Source organism: Oreochromis aureus, linkage group 22, assembly GCF_013358895.1.
Source record: "Oreochromis aureus strain Israel breed Guangdong linkage group 22, ZZ_aureus, whole genome shotgun sequence".
NCBI lineage: Eukaryota > Metazoa > Chordata > Actinopteri > Cichliformes > Cichlidae > Oreochromis > Oreochromis aureus.
In genome coordinates, this window is record NC_052962.1 from 29,017,622 (window position 1) to 29,033,741 (window position 16,120).

The following is a 16,120-nucleotide window of genomic DNA, read 5'->3' on the forward strand; positions in this document are numbered from 1 at the left end:
GGGTGTCTGCTGACTTGCGCCTCGCCAGACACCCGTCTCCCATAAATGACGGAGGGCACCTTTGCTAGGCCTTACCCTTAGACTGCTCAACCGGTGAGGGGAGAAAAAACGGCCCTGGCCAAGGTGGTGAGATGGCCTCCTGTCTCCCTTACGGCTGAAAAAGATGTGCTGCTGCTGCACTGGCCCTGCTGATGTCCTGTCTCCATTTAGCCGAGGGGGTGAGTCGGCCTCCTCTCTCCTTCACGGTTGAAAAAGATGTTCTGCTGCTGCACTGGCCCTGCTGCTACTCTCACCACCTCTAGCTAATTGCTGATCTCCCTGACCTCCGGTGGGCCCCGGGGACCCACAACACGGCTTGCTCCTGTCTCCCTTACAGCTGAAAAATAACCAAGCTCTTGAAATCACCCTGCTGCTATTCTGTCTCCATTTGGCCGAGTGGGGGAGTCGGCCTCCTGTCTCCTTTACGGTCGAAAAAGATGTGCTGCTGCTGCTGCACTGGCCCTGCTGCTAAACTGACCACCGCTGGCTAATTGCTGATCCCCCTGACCTCCAGCAGGCCCCGGGGACCCGCATGCTCCCCTGCTCTAGTCCCCCACTAGCTTTCCTTCTCCTGCAGTTACCCTCCACTGCATATCCAGCATGGACCTTGCCCTCCAGCAGGCCCCGGGGACCCACATCCTCCCCTGCTCTAGTCTCCCCTGAAAGCTTCCTCTCTCGCCGTTACCCTCCACTGCATATCCAGCATGGACCTTGCACTCCCACAGGCCCCGGGGAACCACATGCTCCCCTTCTCTAGTCCCCCAGTAGCTTCTTCTCTTGCGGTTACATAGCACTGCGTATCCACCATGGACCTTGACCTCCAGCAGGCCCCGGGGACCCACATGCTCCCCTGCTCTAGTCCCCCACTAGCTTTCCTTTCTTGCAGTTACGCTCCACCGCATATCCAGCATGGACCTTGACCTCCAGCAGGCCCCGGGGACCCACAATTAAGCCCCCTCCCACTAACTAAGCAGAACAACAGTGGGAAAATCCTTGTGCCCCTGGTACTCTAGAAAGTTAATTCAAACATGCCCCTGGTACACTGCGCAGAAATACTTTGCCACACACTCCTCGTGCGTTTGGCAGGACAATGTTTCTACACACCCCAGGTACACTGCGCATATACTATCTGCTAGACACAATCCTTGTGCGTATGGTAGGACAATGTTTCTACACGCCCCTGGTACACTGGGCAGAAACACATTACCACACACACTCCCCTCGTGCATATGGTACGACAGCGTTTCCACATGCCCCGGTACACTGGGCAGAAATACTTTGCCACAACCACTCCTCGTGCATATGGCAGGACAATGTTTCTACACGCCCCAAGTACACTGCGCATATACCATCTGCTAGACACAATCCTTGTGCATATGGTACGACAACGTTTCCACATGCCCCTGGTACACTGCCCCGATACCACCCTGAAACGCGCTCCCCTTGTGCATATGGTACGACAACTTTTCTACATGCCCCTGGTACACTGCCCTGATACCACCCTGAAACACGCTCCCCTCGTGCTTATGGTACGACAAATTTTCACCATGCCCCTGGTACACTGTGCAGAAACACTTTGCCACACACACACTCCCCGTGCATATGATACGACAACGTTTCCACATGCCCCTGGTACACTGCCCCGATATCTCCCTGAAACATGCTCCCCTCGTGCCTATGGTACGACAACATTTATCCATGCCCCTGGTACACGGACCAGAAACACGTTGCCACGTCCGCTGTACGCATCCTCCTCGCTAGCTAATTGCTGATCTCCCCCACTTCCAGGGGGCCCCGGGGATCACCATCACATCTTCCTGTCTCCCTTACAGCTAAAAAAGGTGCATGTTGCTCCACTGGCCCTGCTGCTGTTGTGTCTCCATTTGGCCAAGGGGGTGAGTCGGCCTCCTGTCTCCATTACGGTCGGAAAAGATGTGCTGCTGCTGCTGCACTGGCCCTGCTGCTACTCATATCGAGCATGGACCTTGCCCTCCAGCAGGCCCCGGGGACCCACATGCTCCCCTGCTCTATTCCCCCAGTAGCTTCTTTTTCTGGAGTTACCCTCCGCTGCATATCCAGCATGGCCCTTGCCCTCCAGCACCCCCCGGGGACCCACATCCTCCCCTGCTCTAGTTCCCCAGTAGCTTTCCTTTCTTGCAGTTACGCTCCACCACATATCCAGCTTGGACCTTGACCTCCAGCAGGCCCCGGGGACCCACATGCTCCCCTGCTCTATTCCCCCAGTAGCTTCTTTTTCTGCAGTTACCCTCCGCTGCATATCCAGCATGGTCCTTGACCTCCAGCAGGCCCCGGGGACCCACATGCTCCCCTTCTCTAGTCCCCCAGTAGCTTCTTCTCTTGTGGTTACATAGCACCGCGTATCCACCATGGACCTTGACCTCCAGCAGGCCCTGGGGACCCACACTTAACCCCCCTCCCACTAACAAAGCAAAACACCACTGGCAAAATCCTCATGCCCCTGGTACTCCACAAAGTAAATTCAAACGTGCCCCTGGTACACTGTGCAGAAACAGTTTGCCACACACACACTCCTCGTGCATATGGTACGACAGCTTTTTTCCATGCCCCTGGTACACTGCGCAGGAGCACTTTGCAAAATACTCCCCCGTACATATGGTACGACAACATTTCTCCGTGCCCCTGGTACACTGCTCAGCAGCACTTTGCTAAGTACGCCCCGTGCATATGGTATGACAGCTTTTCCACATGCCCCTGGTACACAGACCAGAAACACTTTACCACGTCCGCTGTACGCACCCTCCTCACTAGCTAATTGCTGATCTCCCCCACTTCCAGGGGGCCCTGGGGACCACCATCACATCTTCCTGTCTCCCTTACGGCTGAAAAAGGTGCATGTTGCTCCACTGGCCCTGCTGCTGTTGTGTCTCCATTTGGCCGAGGGGGTGAGTCGGCCTCCTGTCTCCCTTACGGTCGGAAAAGATGTGCTGCTGCTGCTGCACTGGCCCTGCTGCTACTCATATCGAGCATGGACCTTGCACTCCCACAGGCACCGGGGGACCCACATGCTCCCCTGCTCTAGTCCCCCAGTAGCTCCTTTCTTGCAGTTACACTCCACCACATATCCAGCTTGGACCTTGACCTCCAGCAGGCCCCGGGGACCCACATGCTCCCCTGCTCTAGTTCCCCAGTAGCTTTCCTTTCTTGCAGTTACGCTCCACCACATATCCAGCATGGACCTTGACCTCCAGCAGGCCCCGGGGACCCACATGCTCCCCTTCTCTAGTCCCCCAGTAGCTTCTTCTCTTGTGGTTACATAGCACCGCGTATCCACCATGGACCTTGACCTCCAGCAGGCCCTGGGGACCCACACTTAAAATAAACAGAAAAGTCAGCCCGAAACAAATCATTCCCAAATGAAAAGTACAGGTCGTATTGACAAAATTCTTTCACCGTGAGCGGCAGCAATGTCTAGTCTACTGAATTCTCAGTTTTCATGCCAGTGGAGTTTATTATATGGACGTGGTGACAGTGTAAAGACAGCCTGTACTTCTGATTTTCAAACTAACTTCATGAGCCATTTTAACATTAGAGTCTATGGAAGAGTTGGAGGGAGGAGGCTGTGCATTGGTGACATTTATGAAAGAACCATAACATCTACTACAATAATACACACATTGGATGAAAGAGGACAGCGATGGCTACGTTTTGAGGGTAAAATCATACCTGTAGAGCAAACGCTGTGGACACAGCAGCAGTTTTAAGAAAAGATTTTAAGATTAATTTCTTTCATCCTCTCACTCTAGCAGTTGAGCTGTCTCACTCTAGCGCTAACATTCCGTCCCATACACACCCATTATAAACTCTGAAACGGGTGAAAAAACATCATGAAACTTAAACTGGAGCTGAAGAAAAAGTATAATAGATATTGAAAAGATAAATACAAGTTGAATAGTTGAATGTCTTGGCTTCGTTTTAAAGTTTGAATGGTGGCTCTACGTCAATGTATGTGGAAGTAGAGTTGAAAGAGGAGTGAGTTGAAGGAGAATTTGAAGGGTCTACCCATTGAAATATATGGGAAATTTTTGTTGAAAAAAGTTGAATAATTTAAAAAATATAAATGTTAAAAATGAGAAAAATAGAAGCAGTCATGTCCAAAAGAAGAGGAATCTAACGATGTTTGAATGGTTTTTCTAAGTTGAACGGTTTTGAAGGAGATAGATGCCAAAAACATGATATAACTAGAAAGTGCATTTTCTGAAGAAACTGCAGTGTGAATGCTTGAATCTGAATATATGCACTGAAAAGAATTAATTGCTGAATTTTAAGTTAAAAATGTTGAATGAGATGAAAAATACAGAAATTTTCACCTGAAAACAAAAGTGCTGAACTGCTAAAAGCTGACAAGCACAGAGAAGAAGTTGGAAAATAGCTGAAAATGTTTTAAATGTAAATTAGAAAAACCTAAGTAATGAGAAAAGACTATTTAGAGTCAGAAAACATCTGAATGAATATTAAAAGTTCATATTCTTTGAATCACTGAATGACTGAAATGTGTGATCCCTCCACTTGTATCCACACAGTTTAAAAGTTTATATTTCTGAGCTTTGAAAGACATGCTGTTGGAAAGAGAACATCGATGGCGACGTTTTGAGGGTAAAATGATGGCTGTAGGGCAAACACTGTGGACACAGCAGCAGTTGAAAGAGAAGTGTTTAAAATGAATCTTGGCACAGTGAGAGAGAGCTCGTTAAGCAGGCAGGTGTGAGCCTGGTTGCTATAGTGACTGCACCCAATGGCCCCATACACACGCAGACATGCACCTCACTTTTGCTGCTTAAAATGAACAGAAAAGTCAGGCGAAACAAATCGCTCCCAAATGAAAAGTATAAGTCGTATTGACAAAATTCTTTCACCGTGAGCGGCAGCAATGTCTAGTCTACCTAATTCTCAGTTTTCATGCCTGTGGAGTTTATTATATGGACGTGGTGACAGTGTAAAGACAGCCTGCTCTTCTGATTTTCAAAGGAACTTTCTGAGCCATTTTAACATTGGAGTCTATGGAGGAGTTGGAGGGAGGAGGCTGTGCTTTGGTGACATTTATGAAAGAACCATAACACCTAGTACAATAGTAAACACATTGGATGAAAGAGGACAGCGATGGCTACGTTTTGAGGGTAAAATCATACCTGTAGATCAAACGCTGTGGACACAGCAGCAGTTTTAAAAAGATTTTAAGATTAATTTTTTTCGCTCCTCTCACTCTAGCAGTTCAGCTGTCTCACTCTAGCCCCAACATTCCGTCCCATACACACCCATTATAAACTCTGAAACGGCTGAAAAAACATCATGAAACTTAAACTGGAACTGAAGAAAAAGTATAACAGATATTGAAAAGATAAATACAAGTTGAATAGTTGAATGTCTTGTCTTCGTTTTAAAGTTTGAATGGTGGCTCTATGTCAACGTATGTTGAAGTAGATACAGTTTGAAAATGAGTAAGTTGAATGAGGATTTGAAGGGTCTCCCCATTGAAATACATGGGAAATTTTTGTTGAAAAAAGTTGAATAATTTTAAAAATATAAATGTTAAAAATGAGAAAAATAGAAGCAGTCATGTCCAAAAGAAGAGGAATCTAACGGTGTTTGAATGGTTTTTCTAAGTTGAACGGTTTTGAAGGAGTTAGATGCCAAAAAACGTACGGAATATATAAAATAGAATAATAATAAAGATTTGAATAACAATACTGTGAATGCTTTTACAAGCATTCACACTAATAATAATAATAATAAAGATTAGAAGAACAATACTATGAATGCTTTTCAAGCATTCACACTAATAAAGATTTGAATAACAATACTGTGAATGCTTTTCAAGCATTCACACTAATTAGCTGTAGCTACAGCAGACGGTCGGACACACATAACTTGAAACTTAAAACCACCTGGGCTAGAGGCTTTTTGATTCGCAGTCGTACCTGTGGTTTGTTTTCCCACACTCGGAAAAAGTCTCCTGTCAGGCTTTGAATCCACAAACTTCCCTTTCGCGTTTCCGTGGCCGAAACAATGACATTTTCCCCGACAACTGACGAGTAATCAACCTGTAGTGAGTAAAAATCACAATGTATGATGTATGTTTATACCTTTAATGTACATCTTGTTATGACTGATTCATGTCATTGAAGCTTTTGTTACATTTCTACGCAGCTAATATGGATATTTCCACATATCTAATGTTGTATCACAATAGTAGTTTTAAGCAACTTATACAGAAACTGCCAAAATCAAAAAGTCATGTCAGTGAATGCACCCAAAAATATAAAAATGTAATAATGAAATATACTAAGTTTTAAATGTTAAAACTGTGTCATAAATTAATATTTATTAACATTTTATCATTCATTAATTTTACTTCTGTTAGCGCCTCATTTAGCTAATATGGTGTTCATTTCTTTTTATTTAATTTTCTGTAGCATATTCCACAAATTGTATTTATGCATTTTCTTCTTTAAAAAATACAAATGAGCAGACTGTAATTCAGTGTTTTGGGGTCACAGAGCACATGACTGCTTTGAGTCGGGAGATCATTAGAGAAATGAAGCTGTTAGCTAATCTAGCAGAAAAACGTCACTATACACAAAGTCTGCATTTATTTTTAATGTTATGTTATTGATGTACTCATGGAGATCTTCATTTATTTCTATTTATTCATGATTTTGGCAGCTTCGGTCTTTCATAGGGTTTTCTTTATCAGAGAAAAAGTAGTTTCCTATCAAACGTATACGTTTGATGGGAAACGAAATTTACATTTTAATAGAGAAAGGGTAAAAGAGCAAATAAATAAAGGAACACAAACACAACAGGAAGCGGTGGAGTCAGACCTGGATCAGAGGTTGGTCTCCTGGCTTTGTGAGCCACTTAACGCTCCACTGGGAATGTCTGCAGGTTCCAGACTTTTGGACAGTGACCTGGCCCATCCCTGCAATTCCCTCCAGTGCATACTTCAGGTCCTCCTCACTGATGTCCACAGACAAACCTAAAAACAAGGACTTGTTTTGTCATTAAAAGCATTTTTAATGATAGCCGTGTAAAGATATCCAAAAATGAATGATATTTGTACCACGTCTATTAGGTTTCCCCTCATGAAGCTGCAGTACGTCACTATTTTATATATCACAGAAACACTCAAAGCAGAATTCAAAGTGGAAAAGATGGTAAAATAATAACTGAGGCTATAGCAGATGTACTGATCCTAGAGTGCTATGTTTTTAATCTAACGTTAATCTAAGAATAAACACCATAAGTCATTAGTTTTTCATCTGTGAACCTCAGAGACGCAGACATAACGTTACAGAGCCAACACTACCTGAAGCTTCAGCTCCCTGTTTCTTTGTCTTTGAGCCTTCAGAAGCTTTGTAAATTTTTAAAAAGAGCTTTGGTGTATTTACTTTGGATTAATGTCAACCTGTCATCCTTCACAATGGCAACAATGGCATACGAGTAGCGTGGAAGTCAGTAATTAGTTATACGTCACACAGAATTGAACCTTTTGGATAATCCTATCTGTGGAACACCGCAGATGCAGGCAAGGCAGCTGTTACAATGCAAATTCCACTAATGTCTGTCTGCACTACCTTCAGCTCGACCACCGTAAATCATCGCATCAAAAGTGCCGTTCAGAGGAGGGGAGGCTCGGTGAGGGCGGGCGATGGTCACTGTGGCAGCTCCTTCTTTAAACTCAGCCGCGTCCTCACTGTTGTTGGACATCTTCAAAAGACAGTGGAGAGAAAAAATATCAACACATTTCGATTAGGCTTCTTAATCCTGGTTGTAAAGTGTGTGCCACGTTTAAGGCCTTTTTATCAACAGAAAATGGATCATGAGTGAACTCACTTTAAAATCAACGTGTTCATTCCAGCAAATTCAAACCACAGTCAGACTGTGCAATGCTCAGAAAAACATTAAAAACAAAACTAAAACCAAGAGCTACACCTCAGTTAGCATGTTAAATATTAAAGTTCATGACTGAACAATTATGGCTTCTTTGGAAGGGCACAAACACCTCATACCAATTCTCAAACACACTGGTGGAGGGGTGATGATTTGGGATCATGTTTTGCAGCCACACGGCTGGGGACCACACAGTCTTTGAACTATTCTGTATAACAGTCAAATCTGAGTCTAAACAAAAAAAACCCTTCATCTTATTGATACTAAATGTGGTTCTACAAGCTGGATTTTAAATGGGAAAAGAACACCTGTTAAAACAACATGAAGAGGAAAACCCACACAAACTGAAATAACTGACATTATAATCAGTCAAATTTCTCGGTGCCAGTCTTTACACAGTGCTTTGGTGCTGCTTCTGCTTTAATTTGTTAGCCAAATAATGACTAGAGCAGGTGGAGGCTTGACATGCATACAGGATCATTAAGGTGCCTCTCTGTACTGTAACTTATATCACACGCGTGGCTGCAGGTCACTGAACATTGCTACTGTTGTCATTCACACTGCTGAGGCAACGCTGATCTCTTAGGAAGGACATCTGGTTTCAAAATACTGTCACTGAGGCAATTTTGAAACTTTATATCTACTCACTCTTCCTTTATAATCTTTTGGTTTGTTTTATTGAGACGATCCGTAGACATTGTAACACAATAGCACAGAAATGCAGGCTTAACTTGCAGGCTTAAGAAACACAAGCCAACAAACCCAAACTCATACTGTTACTCCAATAAGATCCCACTGTACTGGCCTTACTGGGAAAGACCCTTCTTCTCTCGTTTAATTTTAGCAACACAATATTCTTTTTTTTTTCTTTTTTTTTTTTTAAACAAAAAGTTAGGATTTCAACGGCCAAAAATAGTTGCAGACCAAGAAAAAAAACATTCAGATTCTGCACTTGGATATGTACAGAATTGTAGGAGAGGGACAAGACATGATGTATATAACATGTGCTTTTTGGTTTTCTGTTTGTAGCATAGTTTCTATTAAGCAATCACATCTTAACAGGCATTGTTTGGATGCAGGTAAAAAGTCTAAGTGCAGAGTCAAAAAGACATTTGCCAAAGTGCACCAGATAACTAATGCTTGGTGAAAATGTAGCTTAGATTTTTCTCCTTTTTTGAACAATAACAAGAAGTCAGAAATCAAAAGCTTTGCCTTGATAGCCACAATAAAAGGCCAGCTTCTAGTCTTCTAGTCTAGTCTGCTGACTTTTAATAACGAAGCCAACCTGAACTAAACAGACATTACATTTGTGGTTTCCAGAAATCTAATGACTTCTTAATCAATATTTCTATTTTACACATCTAAATTAACACATCTAAATCCTACCTGCAGGAAGCCAACGCCTAGCAGTGGAAAATCAAATGCACAGTCTGCAGGTGTGGCTTTGATCTCATAGCTGATCCGTGAAGTAGACGATGCATGTTTGCTGACGGAGATCAACTCGAAGGACCGACCAGAGTCCTCAAAAGGAGCGGGTCTCCTCTTGTTAGGAACAGCTGTGCAAAAAAAAGAGGAAAATTAAGTTTATCAATATTTAATGAGGGAGGAAAAAAGTGTTTAAGACTCCATGTACAGGCATCATAGTTATACATAAAGGTATTCTGCAAAACGGTAGGATAGAAATGAAAAATTTTACTTTTCAGCAGAATATTAAGATATTTGAATATTGTCTGTACAATTAAACAACAAGTACTATCCAGCTCTGTACCATTTTCATCAATTGCAGTGGCCATCTTTCCAATATGAACGGCATCTATGAAGAAATCTTCACCAGAAGCATCCTTGTAGAGGTAAAACTCCAGCAGACTGTATCTGCTCCCAATGTATTGGGTCTGCAGAGAACTTCGCAGATTCATGCATTTATAACTCCATCTGTGAAGAAAATATCTTATTTACACGCTGCACCGATATGTAATTAGTCCCTGCAAATTTTGGATAAATCAAAAGCACTTTTAGGACTTCACTGACTTGAAGCCCTTGTTGAAGATAGTGTTGATGTTTGTTGTCAGTGTTAGCGTTTGGCCTTTGTTGTCCTGGTAAGTGAACCTCATTCCAACTTCATCTTTCAGCATTCCTTTGTATGCAAAGCAAAGCTGCAAGAAAATTAAATGAATATTTTTGAAAAAGCTAGCTGCACAATGCCATCAACAATAAATACATAAATGACTGATTTTACCATTGGGTGCTTGTCCAATGAAACCGGTCCATATGTATCTCCAGACTCTGTTGTGTAGCTGTCCTTGAAAAGGATCTCGGCGTTCCTCAGCGACCACCGGCCACAGAATCCCGAGTGATCCACAGGCGTTCCTTCGTTTGCAATATTGAACTGATGAATGGAAAAAAGCAGAAAACTGAGAATCCACAATCAAATTCTCGAAAAATTTAAGAAATCACTTCTCACAGTTTTCTGTTTCATTTTTACAGACATTTCTTTTCTGTTTTAGTATTTTTATTTGTCCTCACTAACCTGCGAATTGTCATTCTCAAAGTCTTTGAAGTATTTCACATCAGTGCCTTCAAAAGTCAAGATCTCCCCCGGACACTCTGCTTTCATCAGGTCTTCCAGAGCCGACTCAACCTGTTCACACAAGTTGGACATTAGTTACTTCAAGACATCACACCTTTAACAAAACTGTAAAAATTCAGTTTTTGCATCTTTCGATAGCTATTTTCCACAACAATCTTCATCCTAATCAGTCTGTGAATAATATGACAAAAATATCTCAGCTAAACCTGAGACAGTCAGTGGACTCTTTTTTTCAACAATACAGACCTCAGATTCGGATGCGTTGAAGGCGATGGGCTTTGTAGGGATTCCTCCCCAGAGCAGAGTGAAGGTTTTCATGTTGCTCCTCCCCTTGGTAACCTCAGTAACAGTGATGTTGGTGTCCGAACCAAAAACCTCAAAGTGAAGAGGTTCAAAGTCACCTACAAGCCAAGAGAGCAAAACACACAAATTTAACACCCAATAAAAAAAAGTCTGTTGCAAAGCTCAACACAAGCTTACTCTTTTTGATTATTTTATGCATCCACCTCACATTGGTTCTTCTTACCTCTGTCAGAATTGAAAGTGACTATAAAGTGAGACCCTTCGCTGCTTTGTTGTTTGGTGACCATGACCGTGTCGGGTTTGATGGACCACAGGCTGTTCAAAGCTGCTTCTACCTCAGCTGCTGAAGCGCTGACTGTGATCGGTGCTAAACGAGGCAAAGATGAAGCAACAACGTGTATTTTGGGGTTCCATCAAATTGGACCAAGATATGCAAGTTTTTTTGTGGCTACCAAAACCAAGTTTACTCAGTGTTTTTCACATTACCAGTCATGGCACGTCCATAGCCGAGGCTGAAGAAGGCGCTGCTACAGAGTGCATCAGAACAGCTGCTGCTGACAGTCACGTTCTGGACTTCCTTGACTCCAGCCACACTGGCGGGCCACATGTCAAAGGTAACCACCTGGTTAACAGTGGAAATGTACAGAAACGAGGCACAAAGGCATGAAAAACATTCCATCCACTTTCTTCCACTTATCCAACTCAAGGTCAGATGTGTTCCCATGCACTTTGCAACCTTTGCAAAACAGGAGCACACCTAGCCTAGCTCTGTCCAACAGAGTGGGCTATAGTAACACTATTTAATGCTCAAACTTGTAGCATGTTACTGTATCTCATCTTTATATTTTTTATTTCTAAGCTAACTAACCAAACATGCTCCTGGTTATGAAAGTATATTTACCCAAACGTCCGACTACATCTTTTGGAGGATTTGCAGATATTTTTGGATGAGTTGTACATTCAGAGCATTTTTGCCATTAGAGGTCTTCCAGGCAGATAAAATACCAAAACATATAGTTTGAAGACATTTTGAACCATTCTGAGCCGTCTTCATCACACCTATGAAAACATATTGGACTCAGGAGAACTTTATTATATTTAGCTGTGTGAATATATTGATCATTTGATTTATTTCTAATAAAATAGCTGGAAGTAGCTTAGACTAGGCTTCCATTAGATAACTATTGATATAGCTAGAACAACAAATAATGAGCAACCTTCACTGTCACCTGTAACTTTAAAGCATTACAAACAGTGTTGCAACGTCATACCTACAGTACATTACTATATATACTAGTCTGATGGCAGGCTTGGATAAGGGCGTATGACACCTCTGAAAGGTGAAGCTACCACATGCTGTACCTGCTCTTCATCAAACACGTCGTAATCAGCAACAATGTCCTGGACTTCATTGACAGCATTATCCATCTGGTGTTCTGTGTAGGAACTCTCCCCTTGGAACAAGCCAAAGTTGATGGTAGCTGCACCTCCATATTCCTGTTGCAGAATTTCCATGTAATACCTAAAACAAAACATTTATAATTATTTTAGGTATGCCTATAAAATCTTTGTGATACTTTGGATGAATTATTTGGGGTAAATAAAGCTGCAGGCTGCCAGGCTTACGGTTTGTCTTTCTCCAAGGCCAGTACTTGTGACTTTTGTGACGCCAGTTGTGTGTAGTCACTGACATAATATGGCTGATATGCAACTTTAACCTGAAGTAAAGGATTTAGGAAATTATTCTCAGTTAAAAACAGTAAGCTGTACTGTGATTTGAAAAAATCTCGTCACACCTTATTTTCAGGGCGGCTCGAGTTGCTGAGATAGAGATCACATCGATCATCGCACTGCAAGTATATTGTGTAGTTGCCGGTGGCAGGAGGGACAAAGAAGCCTGTAAATCGTGTGGTGAAGTAATCCATTTCTCTGGGGAAGACGTGGGGCATGGAGTCGATCCACTGAGACCAGTAGCCAGTTGTGTTCTTGTTGTAGCTCCAAATATTGCTGAGGGAAGAGGGCCGTGAGTTGTTCCACACCTCCATTTTCAAGCCTCTTCCACCTTCACATGAAAAGTAAAAATGAGGTATGCAAAAACGAAAGGTAAATCAGTTAGTCGCTTAATCAAGGAAAGAAAATTAAATGCCAAAGAGATGACATATTAAATGTTTTTTAGCATAATAATCTATAATAAAAGCAATCAATAGCCTAATATCAGCAACAATGTTAATGTATTTCAGGCACATACTGCTTTTGTCCCTGAGCCAAATGCTAAAATTAGTCAAGATGAACAACAATAAGATAAAAGGCTTAAAAGTGTAAGAAAAGCTACATACGAAGTAAATAATGAACAATATGAACTCATTTCAAATACTGAAAAGTCAACAGAGTGTTACAACATAAAATCCCAGTGGTGACAGATGAAAACCAGACTGGCCTGAATCAGACAAACACGGAAAAAGCAAAGCAAATAAAAACAGAAAAGGCAAGCATGCAGCGAGCGATGCGGCTGCTTTTGACCTCGTTTTAACACAAAGGACAGGTGAGTTATTTTTATCATCAAAAGGTTCTGTGGTGAAAGGATTTTTTTTTTCTTTTGGACAACAGTATCTCCTCATAGCCCAGATCTGATTAATCTGGCAAGAGTATTTTTTGAAATACATATTTGGTAAATGCAGAGGCTGGCAATCCATTTTAATAAGTTTTGTGCATCTTGAAGCAAATTTTACAGCAAAGGAACCATAAATAACAAGTCGTTAAAGATTAAGATGGTATATGGGTCATAACAGATCAACCCCTCAGACTCAACATGGACTTTGTACAAATAACTTTAATACAATACTTAATGAAGCCATACAATATTTAACCTTCATTCTATGAATATTTAAGTGAAGTACACAGCTGTGGATCAGGATCTGCTCTTCACTGATAGAACTTGGAGACCTTTCATATGCTACAACGTGTTTGTGTCAGCCACCTCTTCGATATGGTGATGTCACCACCAGAGCTTTCAGTTTTGGGACTTTCAAGTTGTATTTATTTTTAAATATTTTTATGTTTGGTTATTATTTGTCTTACTATGTAGATTTTCATCTTGGCGTCAGTTTTGAGTGTTTACTTCCAGCTTCTGTTATTTTATTTTATTCCCTCAGTGTTTCATCCTCCTGTGTCTCTTCTGCTACAGAAAGTTATTTTATGTTTCTGTATTTCCCCATTAAGTTATGGCTTTCACTTATGGTTTATTTGTTTACTAGTTACTTGTCATTTAGAGTGGCTTGCAAAAGTATTCGGCCCCCTTGAACTTTCCCACATTTTGTCACATTACAGCCACAAACATGAATCAATTTTATTGGAATTCCACATGAAAGACCAATACAAAGTGGTGTACACGTGAGAAGTGGAACGAAAATCATACATGATTCCAAACATTTTTTACAAATAAATAACTGCAAAGTGGGGTGTGGGTATTATTCAGCCCCCTGAGTCAATACTTTGTAGAACCACCTTTTGCTGCAATTACAGCTGCCAGTCTTTTAGGGTATTTCTCTACCAGCTTTGCACATCTAGAGACTGAAATTCTTGCCCATTCTTCTTTGCAAAACAGCTCCAGCTCAGTCAGATTAGATGGACAGCGTTTGTGAACAGCAGTTTTCAGATCTTGCCACAGATTCTCGATTGGATTTAGACAGCAGACAGGTCAGGGATAAAGTTATTGAGAAATTTAAAGCAGGCTTAGGCTACAAAAAGATTTCCCAAGCCTTGAACATCCTACGGAGCACTGTTCAAGCGATCATTCAGAAATGGAAGGAGTATGGCACAACTGTAAACCTACCAAGACAAGGCCGTCCACCTAAACTCACAGGCCGAACAAGGAGAGCGCCGATCAGAAATGCAGCCAAGAGGCCCATGGTGACTCTGGACGAGCTGCAGAGATCTACAGCTCAGGTGGGGGAATCTGTCCATAGGACAACTATTAGTCGTGCACTGCACAAAGTTGGCCTTTATGGAAGAGTGGCAAGAAGAAAGCCATTGTTAACAGAAAACCATAAGTCCCGTTTGCAGTTTGCCACAAGCCATGTGGGGGACACAGCAAACATGTGGAAGAAGGTGCTCTGGTCAGATGAGACCAAAATGGACCTTTTTGCCCAAAATGCAAAACACTATGTGTGGCAGAAAACTAACACTGCACATCACTCTGAAAACACCATCCCCACTGTCAAATATGGTGGTGGCAGCATCATGTCAGCATTCAGTTGTATATAGCATTTGTATTCTATTTTTATCTTATTGTATATTATTGTATATTTTATTCTATTTTATTCTACTGTATATAGTATTTTATTTTATTCTATTCTGTACAGTTGTGTACTGTATTTATTCTTATTTTATTCTAATTTTTGCTTCATAACTTTTGCACTGTCCACTTCCTGCTGTGACAAAACAAATTTCCCACGTGTGGGACTAATAAAGGTTATCTTATCTTATGCTCTGGGGGTGCTTCTCTTCAGCAGGGACAGGGAAGCTGGTCAGAGTTGATGGGAAGATGGATGGAGCCAAATACAGGGCAATCTTGGAAGAAAACCTCTTGGAGTCTGCAAAAGACTTGAGAGTGAGGCGGAGGTTCACCTTGCAGCAGGACAACGACCCTAAACATAAAGCCAGGGCAACAATGGAATGGTTTAAAACAAAACATATCCATGTGTTAGAATGGCCCAGTCAAAGTCCAGATCTAAATCCAATCGAGAATCTGTGGCAAGATCTGAAAACTGCTGTTCACAAACGCTGTCCATCTAATCTGACTGAGCTGGAGCTGTTTTGGAAAGAAGAATGGGCAAGGATTTCAGTCTGTAGATGTGCAAAGCTGGTAGAGACATACCCTAAAAGACTGGCAGCTGTAATTGCAGCAAAAGGTGGTTCTACAAAGTATTGACTCAGGGGGCTGAATACTTTTGCAAGCCACTGTATGTCTTATATTTGGTTTCCTCTCGTTTAATTATCTGAATTATTTGGATATGTGTGTTTTCACAGCTCTTTTTTCCCCCCAAATTAGCCCTTTGTGCATACATAGCATGGATTTGTTATTCTTCTCTCACTTTTTGTAGTTTGTATTGCTTCCTATCCACCAGTAAAGGGTGTGCTTTATGTTTAAGCCTGCCTGTACAGTCAGTTTTTAGGTCTGTTTGCATATGCTGAAACATCCAGGGTACCAATGTGTATTTAAAGAAAAGTTAAAGGTGATTATGTTCCTGATAGAAACAGAGG

The 16,120-nt window shown here is 42.0% G+C and overlaps 1 protein-coding gene across 1 annotated transcript in view; it reads right to left on the reverse strand.

Moving 5' to 3' along the window:
• Positions 1–16,120, reverse strand: part of LOC116315135 (fibrocystin-L-like) — a 70,269-nt gene that overhangs the window by 27,821 nt on the left and 26,328 nt on the right. The window contains exons 14-27 of the mRNA XM_039605317.1: positions 12,655–12,920; positions 12,485–12,576; positions 12,221–12,380; positions 11,345–11,480; positions 11,082–11,225; positions 10,802–10,956; positions 10,496–10,606; positions 10,205–10,354; positions 9,997–10,121; positions 9,737–9,900; positions 9,355–9,524; positions 7,653–7,785; positions 6,900–7,054; positions 5,997–6,119 (exon numbers count right to left, since the gene is read on the reverse strand). Of these exons, the coding sequence (XP_039461251.1) occupies positions 5,997–6,119; positions 6,900–7,054; positions 7,653–7,785; positions 9,355–9,524; positions 9,737–9,900; positions 9,997–10,121; positions 10,205–10,354; positions 10,496–10,606; positions 10,802–10,956; positions 11,082–11,225; positions 11,345–11,480; positions 12,221–12,380; positions 12,485–12,576; positions 12,655–12,920 (2,084 nt within the window). The remainder of the gene's footprint in view (positions 1–5,996; positions 6,120–6,899; positions 7,055–7,652; positions 7,786–9,354; positions 9,525–9,736; positions 9,901–9,996; positions 10,122–10,204; positions 10,355–10,495; positions 10,607–10,801; positions 10,957–11,081; positions 11,226–11,344; positions 11,481–12,220; positions 12,381–12,484; positions 12,577–12,654; positions 12,921–16,120) is intronic.